This window comes from Ptychodera flava, chromosome 11 (assembly GCF_041260155.1).
Source record: "Ptychodera flava strain L36383 chromosome 11, AS_Pfla_20210202, whole genome shotgun sequence".
Taxonomy (NCBI): Eukaryota; Metazoa; Hemichordata; class Enteropneusta; family Ptychoderidae; genus Ptychodera; species Ptychodera flava.
Genome location: NC_091938.1, coordinates 38,985,507 through 38,998,296, shown reverse-complemented (window position 1 = coordinate 38,998,296; position 12,790 = coordinate 38,985,507). Strand labels below are relative to the sequence as shown.

General features: G+C 36.7%; 1 protein-coding gene across 1 annotated transcript in view; it reads right to left on the bottom strand.

Moving 5' to 3' along the window:
- LOC139144530 (low-density lipoprotein receptor-related protein 2-like) overlaps nt 1-12,790 on the bottom strand; it is a 150,341-nt gene that overhangs the window by 53,114 nt on the left and 84,437 nt on the right. The window contains 10 exon segments of the mRNA XM_070715228.1: nt 885-1,001; nt 1,996-2,121; nt 3,472-3,612; nt 5,703-5,935; nt 6,446-6,601; nt 8,273-8,441; nt 9,423-9,650; nt 12,118-12,243; nt 12,552-12,610; nt 12,613-12,776. Coding sequence (XP_070571329.1) covers nt 885-1,001; nt 1,996-2,121; nt 3,472-3,612; nt 5,703-5,935; nt 6,446-6,601; nt 8,273-8,441; nt 9,423-9,650; nt 12,118-12,243; nt 12,552-12,610; nt 12,613-12,776 — 1,519 coding nt within the window.

Below are 12,790 nucleotides of genomic sequence, written 5' to 3'. Positions count from 1 at the left end.
ATCATAACAATGCTACATACCAAATTTCTTACAATTGGGCTCAGCGGTTCTCAAGCAATGAGCGGAACAAAATCTGTCTACGGACGGACAGACCGACGGACAGACGGACACCCACACAGACATTGTGGCAACATAGGACACCTTTCAAATTGGCACTTTGCGCCATGGTGTCCAAAATGCATTGTACATGTACCAAATTTTGAATACTGTGTTAAAATGGTTCAAGTTGGCTCTTAATTATGCAAATAAGTACAGGTTACAGAATGATTAAAGCAATGGGACAGAGATGTCACAAAACTAGACTCCTATATATCGTAGCATGTACATTATTCCTCATTTTATGGAAGATTGTCATGTCTGTGGTGTTTTATCACAAGAAACTGCTGACTAATTCTGATGTATTCTTGTTATAACTGAAGCTATACCAGTCTTTTTGTTAAGGCCTGTACCACCCGGTAATTTTACCAGGGTTCCCAGTCACTTTACCGGGGTTCCCCTTGGTATATCAATGCAATCAGATTAAGGGACAGCAGAAATGTTACTGGGGTTCCAAAATTATTTACCAATATTCCCCAACCTTAGCAAAAACACTGTATAACTATAGCTCACAACAACATTTCTTGACACATTGTGAAGAAATGGTAACTCCAATTTTGGGAAAAACAGGAGTTTTGAATGTTCTTAAAAGCCGGAAAGCAAACAAACTGAACACATAACGTTACATTAAGTGACCTACACATTGTCTTTCTAATGAACAATCAAGAGGTCACAAAAGGTTGCACTTTTGTCGAATTGATATCTGATTTTCTGATATCACTTAAAACGGCTTATGCTTGAAGGTACTTGACACGATGGAATGTGAAAGAGTGAGGGTGAATACTTACGACAATCTCTCTCATCACTGTTGTCACGGCAATCATTATCAAAGTCACATCTCCAACTAAGATAGATACATCTTCCGTTGTCACATGCAAAGTCAGTTGGTCCACAGGTATGATCATCTGTTGTGTAACATAACACCAATGTACACTTTTAACTTAGTGTTTGTTTGCATTTACTCTCACTGGTTACCTCTATCCTATACCTCTTTGATGTTCAGATTTTTAAGTGTATGTCTTTGATGATATGTAAATGATCAGCATATATTGAAGTATGCGCCTTGAAAGTGAAAGACTTCAACTTTTGCTCAAATTTTCCTGAATGAAACTTTCAACCATTCTCTTACCAAATCAACAATAAAAATCAGGGGTCACTGTGCAGAGTTTGGAACTAGCGAAACAAATTCCCCAACATTTCATGTGATTTGATATTCAAAATGGTTGCCATTCCTGTGTTAACTCTATGAGGAAAAATCACATTTTGGATTTTCGAAAAACTAAGACGGTAAAAGTTTTTCTTTCTCCAAGTCAGCTCCAACAAATGGTATTGTACAAATTTGAGTCTGATTATCTGTTGCCAAGGCTCGTTCTAACCTTAACCCTTTTCCTGCCAGACAATATCACCTCCCCATCAGCTACATTTGTTAAGCTAAAACGAGAACTACATATATTCTCACCCACTTGGCTTGGTCTGTTATAGCAGCTTTAGTTTCTAAAAATAATGTGTACAGATATTTATGTTTTCAAGGGCCTTCAAATGTTCAATTTTTTTTTGAATGACTAAAATGTACCATATGGGATATGTAGTGGTTCAATGGTTTTACTCAACTTGACCTGATGTGAAATACATGTATGAACTTGGCAAGATCTTTAAAGGTTTGAAAGAAGCAAATGAATAAAGAAGTTTAAACTGCCATACAATTTTCAATCATAGAAATACTTCTCCAATGAACTTACAGCATAGATTTGGATCTATGCTGTAAGTTGATATTTGCAATCATAGAAATATTTCTCAAATGAACTTGGCAAGACGAAGGTTTGAAAGAAGCAAATGAATAAAGAAGTTTAAACTGCCATACAATTTTCAATCATAGAAATACTTCTCCAATGAACTTACAGCATAGATTTGGATCTTCATCCGACCCATCACCACAATCATTGTCGACATCACACATCCACCTCATTGGAATACAGCCTTGATTTGCACAGGTGAATGAATCGGCATCACAGTGTGAATCAGCAGCTGTGAGAAAGGCAAAACAAATATTGGTAAATTTTACCCGTTTTCTCCAAGAGGTATTTATTTCTATGGTTTATCTATGGAGCCTGGTAGAAAGAGGATTAATAACCCTTTCCTCCCCATTTCCCTGTATATGGATCCATCCACCTGGCAGAAAACACTGAGAATGAACACAACTCTAGGGAACATGGCTACAATTTGAAAAGAGTATCGCATTTTGCCGTATCGTAATTTATTGAGAAAATATACATGGAAGGAAGACACTGGAACTGATGCGTGATGATGTAGAGCTGGAACCTGTTTATTGAATATCTAAACCATGGCTGGGCCTTAAAGCCCAGCTATTGATACATCAGAGTGCCCCTCAGATGAGAGAGTGGGTCTGTGACTCTGCCTCTGCCTGAGTGCGTCTGTCTGTGAGTATGCCTCTGCCTGAGTGTATGTCTGTCTGTGAATGACTCTGCCTGAATTTCTCCCTTTCTGAGTGTTTGAGTTTGAGTGTCCATTTATACAGTATTGTGGTTATGCCAGATACCGATGTCATAAAGACCACAATAAGATGACATGCAATACTATGATTTCTACTGATACTGGAAAAGATACATACATGGAAGTACAAATAATCACTTGCCTGTGCATGGCATGCTACAATGCTATTGTTCAAAACCAATGAAAAGAATAAATTAATACAATATTAAACAGCTCAATTTTAAACTTTTAAAAGTGGTTGAGAAATACAATAGAACATGGAGGTAGTAACAGAATACCTCCATGAGAAAGATATATTAATGGTGGAGTTTTAAATGTGTGACGGAGACAGGCAATGTGGTTGATTCTGTGCTGGTATTTTCATGGTGCAATATGTTATAGTCCAAATCCAGTGGTATTGCGGATGAATTTATCACATCACAGAAAGTATAAAGTGTGAAAAATTAATTTTTCTTCCAATTTTAAGGATAATGACAAGAGGGTGCTGTGCATGACTTCAATCTAGTACGTCTACATCCCTTTTTTCAAGTAAAGTAATTCAAGATCAGTATAGAAATCAAGGTACATACAAAGCACTCTGCTGTGGCGCATTTAATCATCACAAGATTAAGTTCTGGTGAAAAAATATCGTTAATTTAAGGAGGCCCTCATTATTTATAAATGTTTGGTTGGCAAATGTCAATGGTAAATTACATTCAGAGACAATTAGCGTGATTGTCAATCATGGTTACTACCAGTAATAATTAAATGCAAAATTGTGATTATACATGGCCAATCATGAGTGTGATTATGCAAATCAAATATATCCCAGAGTATTGATTTGTAAACTACGACAAGACAACATATCTTGCTTTTGATACTTACGAACACACATCCTGTTGTTGTTAGCCAATTTCAGACCAGTGTCTTCAGGGCATCGACACTCTGCTTGACCATTGCCAGTTGGAAAACAAACAGCACTAGAGCTGCAACCTCCATTGTAAACACTGCATGCAGATATGTTACCTTCAAATTCAAAGATAAGGAGGAAACGTTAAATGTTGGTGACATTACATTTAATAATCTATAGATATCCAATCATATCTTGACATTGAAATATTTTCAAACCTACTGTCAATGTTTGTTTCATCTGACCCATCTATTTATGTGTTAAAAGGGTTACCTTGGCAATGGTCTAATCAGCCCTTCCATTTGTTCTTTGCTCATTGCTGAAAATGTCTATTTAGAATACATGTATCTTTGCATAATAAATTAAGACAGTTGACCTCAACGGAAAATTGTTCGAAGTCCCCTCGGGTATATGTTTGAGACAATGTGGTGCAAAGCATGTTCAAGTTGTTGCTGAGGGTTTCTTAATTTCAACCCCTACTCAAAAAGGATAGGGATAAGGATTAACCCTTTGAGTGCTGTAATATTTCCCACCAAAATTTTACTATGTAACAACATTTTACCAGTTTTTATGAATTTTTATGTATTTTTTTGATAATTTTGGGCCAAATGGACATCACATTTAATTGGCTAATGTTTTTCATTGAAATTTTGGCAAAAATCTTAAAAAAATTTGACTGGGGTATATTTTGTGAAGGCATAAAAAATTGACTTTGGTTCTCAAAGGGTTAATGCAAAGTTTGGGTGGGCTTTTTTTGGCATAGCTCTGCATCATTAGTATGTTAACAGTTGGGATTATTTATTATTGTCTGCGTAATCTGTTTTTTGAACTAATATAGATACAGCCTTCGTTCCTGGTTTGTTCCAGTACGTATGTCATGGCAAACTCGAAAGAAAAAAAGAACAAAATATCAAATTTATCAAACAGGAGCTTGCTGAGTGGATTTACTATGAAGTTCTGAGGTCATGTCAACGTTCATTATGAGAATGATTTGGCTACACTGAGCTGCCATATGTATACAGTATGAATGAGTAGCTCTGCCCAATCAGATTGCTGAATTTTAGACAACTACCAAATTGGAGCTGTACATAGTGGAAATGATCATCAAAAACATAGTAAATTTTTACAAAAATTATAAATAACCCGAAGTTGGTGTTTTGTGTGGTGAAATCACGATTTACCGATGAAAGTTGACTACATTCTATACATCTGAACATGGATGGAGGAACACAGTCAGAACAGTGGTAGCAAGTAGGTGAACAACACAATTTAGTGACTGCATCACTAAAATCAGAGAATACAGTAAGTTCACTACATCACATAAGAGTCAAGACTTCAGCGAATCTTGTATATCATGATATCTGTGATAGCGATCACGGTTGGCCACTCCGTTGCTTGTCAGTTGACCTACAAAACTCATCACAAGTTTATATACGGAGCCACGTTTGTTAACGATTGACTGGAGTCAACGACAAACAGGATTCATCTTCTGCTATTGAAGGAAATCAAATCCAGCCTAATTGTTGAAATCTTACAATGTTGCAGTGACTCAATGAGCCGTCCTCGGACTCATTTAGGCCTAGGCCCTTTACAAGATCAGGTGATGCTTAATTGCCCGCTTGCTCACCTTGAACTGACAGATACATATCAGTTACTGTTCTTACAAGCTTTGTTTTGTTCCCTATACAGAAGTCAAAATGTTACTGGGACTACCGGGTATGTCAAAACCTTACCAGTCCTCCAAACATGAAAATATCGTTTCCCCAAAGACCAGTAATTCCAAGGTCAATGTACAAGACCGTCATGTTCGGCTGTAGATTTGGAGGGGGATGTTAAAACACATGGCTCTCTTCCACTGACTATAATTATTTTGATCATAGAGGCTATACCTCCATCCATGTTTTGATATTGTTGTTGTTTCCAATGTCAATGCAAATTATGGACTCTGTCTTCAGTTTTGTGAAAAACGGTGACGGGTCTTTCGCAAGAATACATTACTATTAGCAAGTCTTCTTGCTAACTCACCTTAAAATCAATTTACTTTCATGATGTCACTACACCATTGTTTTATTAAGTCTATGAGTCCATGACAACACAAAGTTTTCATCCTTTTGCAAAGAAAACTCAAACACCAATCAGTTTCCATGTGCTGTAAAATTTTACTTCATTAGAGTCAATGTTTCAGAGCAGCAACCAAGTAACTCACATTTTTGTCTGTCCGCACTATAAGCCACTAGATCATAACCAATATAAATCATGTCTTCTACCATGGAGGTTTCATCAGCTCCAGTGTGTTTTTCAGCTTTGTAAACTGAAGCTGTGCTAGCTTCTGTCCAGTATAGGAAATTTCCATAGACGGTAAGTCCAACTGCTTCTATTGCCATTTGAACTATGACCTCCCTATTGCTTCCGTCTGGTTTGGCTCTTTCTATCCTGTGGCTGGAAAGCAAGAGAAAAAGTGAATTCTTAGAGGCAAGCAACTCATATCCTAGTACAACTAGTATGTAGGGTATCCTTTTGATATCTTACACACCAAATGTTGAGCCAATTTTGAGCTACCGTAAATTCTATGAGGTTTTTAATTTATTCACCTTGTGCACATCTGTCCAGAGAGTCTAGTCAAATAGAGATACCGCTGTGTTATTGCTGCACACATCACCTCAATCATCCTAACCAACACTGGTATCGGCATATACAGGTACAATATATATAGAAAATTTGTACAGATGAAAAGAATGGACTTCTTGGTGACATTTGATGTCACGCATCACTTGGACAAATCCTCTTAGGTTAGAGTCCAGGAACACAGGTTCACCATTACAGACAACGATGAATAACTGTGTATACACATTTACATACACACATACAAACACTTACACTGACAAACGAATTCAAACACAAAGACAAGAGACAAGAGCAAACTATGCAAGTCAGACTCTACCAACTTACAGAACTGAGTCTCCCCAGTAGAGCATGTTTTCATCGTAATCCATGGCTAACGAAATCACACTGCCCACGTCACTTCCGATGACCGCTTCTATGTAGTTTCCGGACATTGTTGATTTCTGAATAGCTGCTCCAACATCTTGGCTCCAAAACAGTTGTCTACCGAATGGATAAAGAGAGATTTGCTTATATTGTATACATGTACAGTTAAAAATCTCTTCATATGTAACATACACCATATGTTCACACAGTGTCCATTGAAACACTTCTGAAAGTCTTCAGGTCAAGCATTGGCATGAAAAACTATTTGTGAAAGATACTTAATGTCATGGAATCTTTCAGATTTGAGACAGTGCTGCATGCAAGAAAGAATGAGCCAGTTTACAGATTTCATATCCTCAACATGCTGTCTGATTTGACCAAGCTGCTGTGAGAATATTCTAGATGCCATCATATAGACTAATAGTCTATACTTTATATAAACAAAGAAATACCTAGTTATATGTACTATTGGCTACTATTATTATACTGTAATACTTTATCTTTATTGAAGAAATTTGAACTTATTTTTGTATCACACTTTTATTGCCACAAATGTGATGTAAATCCTATATTTACAAGCAAGCAATAAAAATATTATTATTATGTAGTAGTAGTAGTAGTTATTTGGACTACTGCATCTCTAAGCAATGATGAAGAAGTCAAAGTTCTGATTTCAGTCTGATCAGATGAAAACCTCCTACAGATGCTGAACAGAATATGCAGGGACACCCACGTTTATAAGAAAAGACAGCTGAAATTTAGGCTACTCAAAAGGGGCTCAACCGGACAGCCAAGCAGTGCCACCAGAAAATCAAGTCGCTGAAACTCCAATACAAGGAGGTTGTAGACAGCAACAGATGGAGAGATACAGGGAGAATCTCAATGCCTTTTTCACACTGTCTCAAAACCAAAGACAAGCCACAACATCATCATTCATGTCTACCATCTTGCAATAATATACTTGGCTATATACATATTTTGGACTGGAGAGGGCGCATTAAGTCAGCTAAAACACTTCAACAAAGACTAACTTCAAATTATTATTCAGCCATGTTTGCAAATCACAAGTACAAGTGGTGTCTAACAAGCATTTCCAGTTTTACCGCATGTGAAAACAGCAATAAACTTAATAGTGCCCTTGTTTTCATTAATCCTCCCATTACAATATTACCATTGCAAACTTACAAAGTTATTGCTCAACAAGAGAAACTCTGAATACCCATTGAGAAGTTCAACAGCGTCATTAAAATGATACTTAATTTGGACATTTAAAGTAAATTTCTCTTGGAACATGCTATCTTTGAGGTGAAGGGCTGAGATAATGACAGTTGAGTGACACATTCTATCTTGTTCATTTAAAACCATCATTTGTTGTGGTTGAAGTAATGATTATCATTTGTAAAAGAATTTCAATTAATACTGAAATGAAAGAATGGAGGTTGCTCTATTTTAAAATATACCAGTTGATGCTATCTTTATCAAGCTCTTCTATGTAAATCAAGTCTACAGCTTAAGACTGAGTACCTGAAATTGTTTGAAGACTGGTAGTTCCAACAATTTGACTGTTGCTTTGCAGGGCAAGACTTCAGGAATTTCTGATGTGCAGCATCTCGGAAGCTGTTATCCTAATGGTTGGCTGAATCTTACTGTTATAATTGAATAATACAAATAAGTCTCCCTAAGTTGCTATGAAAATTTAACCATCGACCATCAGATATAGCCTTCAGAGCGCATGCTGCACATCAGCAGAAGTTCCTGAAGAACTTTGGCTGATGACAAGAAACTTACCCGTTGCATGGATCAACCACGAGAGCATTGAGTGTGTATGTGGATGTCACAATCACAATGGATTCTGATCCGTCGGTGTTCATGGAACGAATTGTGTTACCATTAACGATGAGGTAAAGTTTCTGGTGGACCCAGTCAAAGGCTAGTCCTGATATTCGTTGAATTGAATCTACAGCAGAACAATAAGTATAAAGTCAGTGGCAAATATTTTTGTTAAAGCAACTCTTGAGTTTCCTTTTCATTAGTGAAGTATTCTAAATGGCGTGCAGAATACAACATGATCTAGGGCCATGCACATGATTAGGAAAAAAAAAAGCTTGTGCTGTTCGGATAACATGGTTTTCAAAAATAGGGTAGATAGGTTGGCAGGAATTTTTTTTTCCAAAATATTATTTTTAAGGGGTTCAGGGCGGTCAAACACTGGCAACAACATTTCCATATAAAAGAAAAACAACATAAAAGACATCCTCATTCAAGCAAAAATCAAATGCAAAGTAATTAACAAACGCATTATTTTACAGGTTCTTTCTTTCTTTTCTTCACTTCTGTGTTTACTAGCTCTACAAAGTTTAGGGTCAGCAGGTAAAAATTAGGGTAGGTCGGGTTATCGGAACAGCTCAATTTTTTTTTGTTTGGCCTTTATGGGAAATTCAATGAGGGTGAGAGTTGATTCAGGGACTGACCACTGGCAGGGAACCCCAAAAATGACAGGAACACCATACACACAAATAGCAGAAGAAATGCTACATGGATGAGATTTGTATGTCCACATCAGAGGTCTGTCATAGAAGAAGACATCTGGACTATCAGAAAACAGCTCTTGTAAAAATTGTAAAACGTCATACTGATGTAAATGTTGGAAGATCACGGCTAGTCTGTGATTGGAAATGATTTCAAAATTCATCAAGAACAATGTCCTCTTCATTTAGCATAAAAATAATGGTAATTATGGATACTATATTGACCATGTACTGCAAATTTTAAGACAAGTTCAGTGTGTGATACTTCGTAACCTTGAAATTAAATTTCCATACGTATACCATGCTTGTTCAAAGATGTGTTCATAACTGTTTTCTGAATCACTGATTTCATGACAGCATTACAAATAAAGTACAAGCATAACATTCAAAATAGACAAAGAGTTACACACCGTCACTTGGTAAATGGTACGCTTCATTGGGGCTGTCCAGAGATACATATGCAACAGACACGGTTTCGATATCATTGAAGTAGACTCGTTTTTGGCTGTGGTCAAAATCCAACACAGTGGCTCCATTCAGTCCCGTGATTGGTGCAATTGGTCGGGCGTGATTGGACGCATTGAAATGAAGACTCATTATCCTGTACCATCTTGCAAAGAGAAGAAAGTCTTCAAAATCTAGGATGAAAAATCAAAACATTATTATTAGAGCTATTATCATATACCCATGCCCATATGGCTTCATCCTAGTGACGTTCACCGTAAATATCAGTCATGATATTTCACGGTAAACGTCGAGATATGCACAATAAACGTCATCAGTTTTGGAGCTCTCCCGAATACATTCATTAGCAGTTTGTTGTAAATAACGTAAACAAACAAAATGGCTGCCGCTCCCACTTGAGCGATGTCGTCGACGTAAAAAATTGAAGGGCTTCAAGGAACACAGGTATTTCTGGTTGCCAAATACAGAAATAACATGTTGAGTCTTGTAATGTTTTCCATGGTGTTCCTGTTACAGTTCTCGTATTTTATTTTGCCAAGCTCTGGCAAACATTCTGCCGTTGCTTGGAGAACGATTTTTGAATCCTTGTGTCTTTTTTCTTGGGGTTGAAATATGAGATATGGAGGACTTGCAGCGATGTCAAGCATGATGTTGACTTTGTCATATATTTCATGAATGAGCCTGTTCACATAAATATTCTTATATTTATGCGCAAGGCGTAATAAGGTGCAAAGGTGTACCATATTAGTAAAATTATGGCATGGGTATATGATAAATCGGTTATTTAAAGGCACATGAGCTGCAACTTTGGCATTATTTTCATGACTTTATATTCAGATTAAAATTAGTTCATAGAAATGTTCTTACTAAGAGATATTTACTCAAGTATAATTATCAACTGAGTGGGACAGCATTGGGAAGTTTCATTAAGACAAATAATAAACTGGTGACACACCCAAATATGGCTGCCTCCATACAACTACATGATAAACAGCATAAATGGTGCATGTACACATTTGAATCTTTACATATACAACATAGTGCAACCTACTGAAAGGACGGAAAAGGGATTCACTCCGCTTTGACAAAAAATTCCCCGTTTTTCATAACGTGGCAAGATTTTGAAAATGGCAGGAAATTTAAAATGAACAAAAATTTCTTAAATTTCTTGCCTATTCTGCCTGTTTAGGCATAGTTCATGACTATATCATTCAATTTGCAGATTGCAATGGATATCTGAGGAAATTGGAGGTAGCTTGAGGTTTGACAAATTTCGCAGAGTTAAAGCTCATGGGCCTTTAAGCAATAAAGCACACCCAGTGGCGGTATACCACTCGATTTTGACCAGTTCACTTCAAATATGCACGAGCGATAGCGAGTGCATATTTGAAGTGAACTGGTCAAAATCGAGTGGTATATATACCGTCACTGGGTGTGATTTATTGCTATTATATCATAACATATATTGAAATTCTGGCGTGGAATGTCATAAACGGATTTTGCTCAAGCTGCAAAGCTTGCGTGTATGCCAGCTGTGGTATATCGCCAATATACCACGGTTCTTTTCGCGTCTCGACCAATCAGATCGCTGTATTTGCACCATCAATATACTGGTATGATATAATACTCAATATCGCCTGTTCCTTGTGTCATATCAGCATGAGTGTCATTGTGCTGCGTCAGACACTCAACTTCGTCTCATGTCTGACGCAGCACAAATGACACTCATGCTGATACGACACAGGAACAGGTGATATTGGATAATAACCTCTAATTCTTACAGCTGTTAAACATTATTTAGAGCTGTGTACAACAATATAGCAATTTATAATCACCATGCACTCTATTAAGGTAGTATGCAACCAAGGCATGGGTATTTTTACAATACTGTTAATTAACTTATATCTATATGGCATATGCTAGAAAATGCTAATTTTCATTTCCTTGAAACTCTCACATATGACAACTTGATGAAGAAGAAATGATCACTAAACTTATTGAGAAACAGCAACAGCTCACTTGCTTTCAAGATAAAACAACCAGAGCACTTATTTGTTTGAATATTATGCTTTACCGTAAAATTTATTATTTGTCATCTTTTACATTCTTTGATGGTAAAATCATTTTGTATGTTTTTTAATTCGGTCAATAACTCACTTTACTCTATGTATTTTAAAGATAGGCAAGACTAAACAATTTTACAAAATGGCATATTCCTAGGGAATCCAATCTTTATTATCTATGAAAGAGCTCCTCTGAGAAAATCAAATTGTTTTCACAAGGACAACTGGGCCCACTCCTGTAGGAGACATTTGAAGTGGCTTGCAGGGGAAAATTTTATAAATTTGTGCAGACAGTGAATGACACTACGGTACTTCATGGCAAACTCCTTCCTTTTATGAAGGATAGAATTTTTAATAAAAGGAAACAACAATAAGAATGGTACTGAGTTATGATCAAATGGCAAATAAATGAGTAAGATAAAAATTAACCTACAAATAATGAAAGTTATTCTGATCATCATTGTATTATTTACTCAGTAGTAGAATGGTATTCAGAATGGTTTTGATTTTGAATGGTCAACCATGTTTGATAAAAAAATCACAGTAATTTGACACCAAAGTACAGTAGATATATTACCTCCACAGGAGACACCATCACTCAGAAGTTGGCCATTGGCACAGGCACAAGTGCGGGTACCATCTGGCTTTCCAAAGCACAATTGTTGGCAGCCACCATTACCAGTGTAACATCTACTACGAGCATCTTCAAATGAAAAATGAATATACAATAGCATTTCAGAGATCATATGCAAAGATGAACTAATCTTTTCCTTTTGAATACTAGATACAGGCTTTCTGTGAAAATTACTCCATTTTGTTTTAAAGCCAAAAGATACCAAGATAATAATCAATAAACAGAATATAAATCTGGGTGAAACCTATACAACAAACAAATTTCAAATGTACCTACTACAGCATCGCATGAATTTAAAAAAAAACTGCTGCACGCATAATGGTCATATTACGTACATAAATACACATGACCCGTAACGTTGATACTTAGACTCTTACCTATAGGTTGGATAGAATCATCATATATGGCAACATCCCGCAACGATTCCAGGTCAACCTTCATTGAAAAGGATGGTCTCTGCTTCCAGGTACTTTATTAACTCTAAACATTGTCTTCAGTGTTCTGTCTACCCAGTAAAGAGTCTGACCAAGGATTGCCAAGCCATATGGGTTGGGGAGGTCACTCCGAACATGCCGCCTATTGCTGCCATCCCATGCCATCATCTGAAAATCAAAAA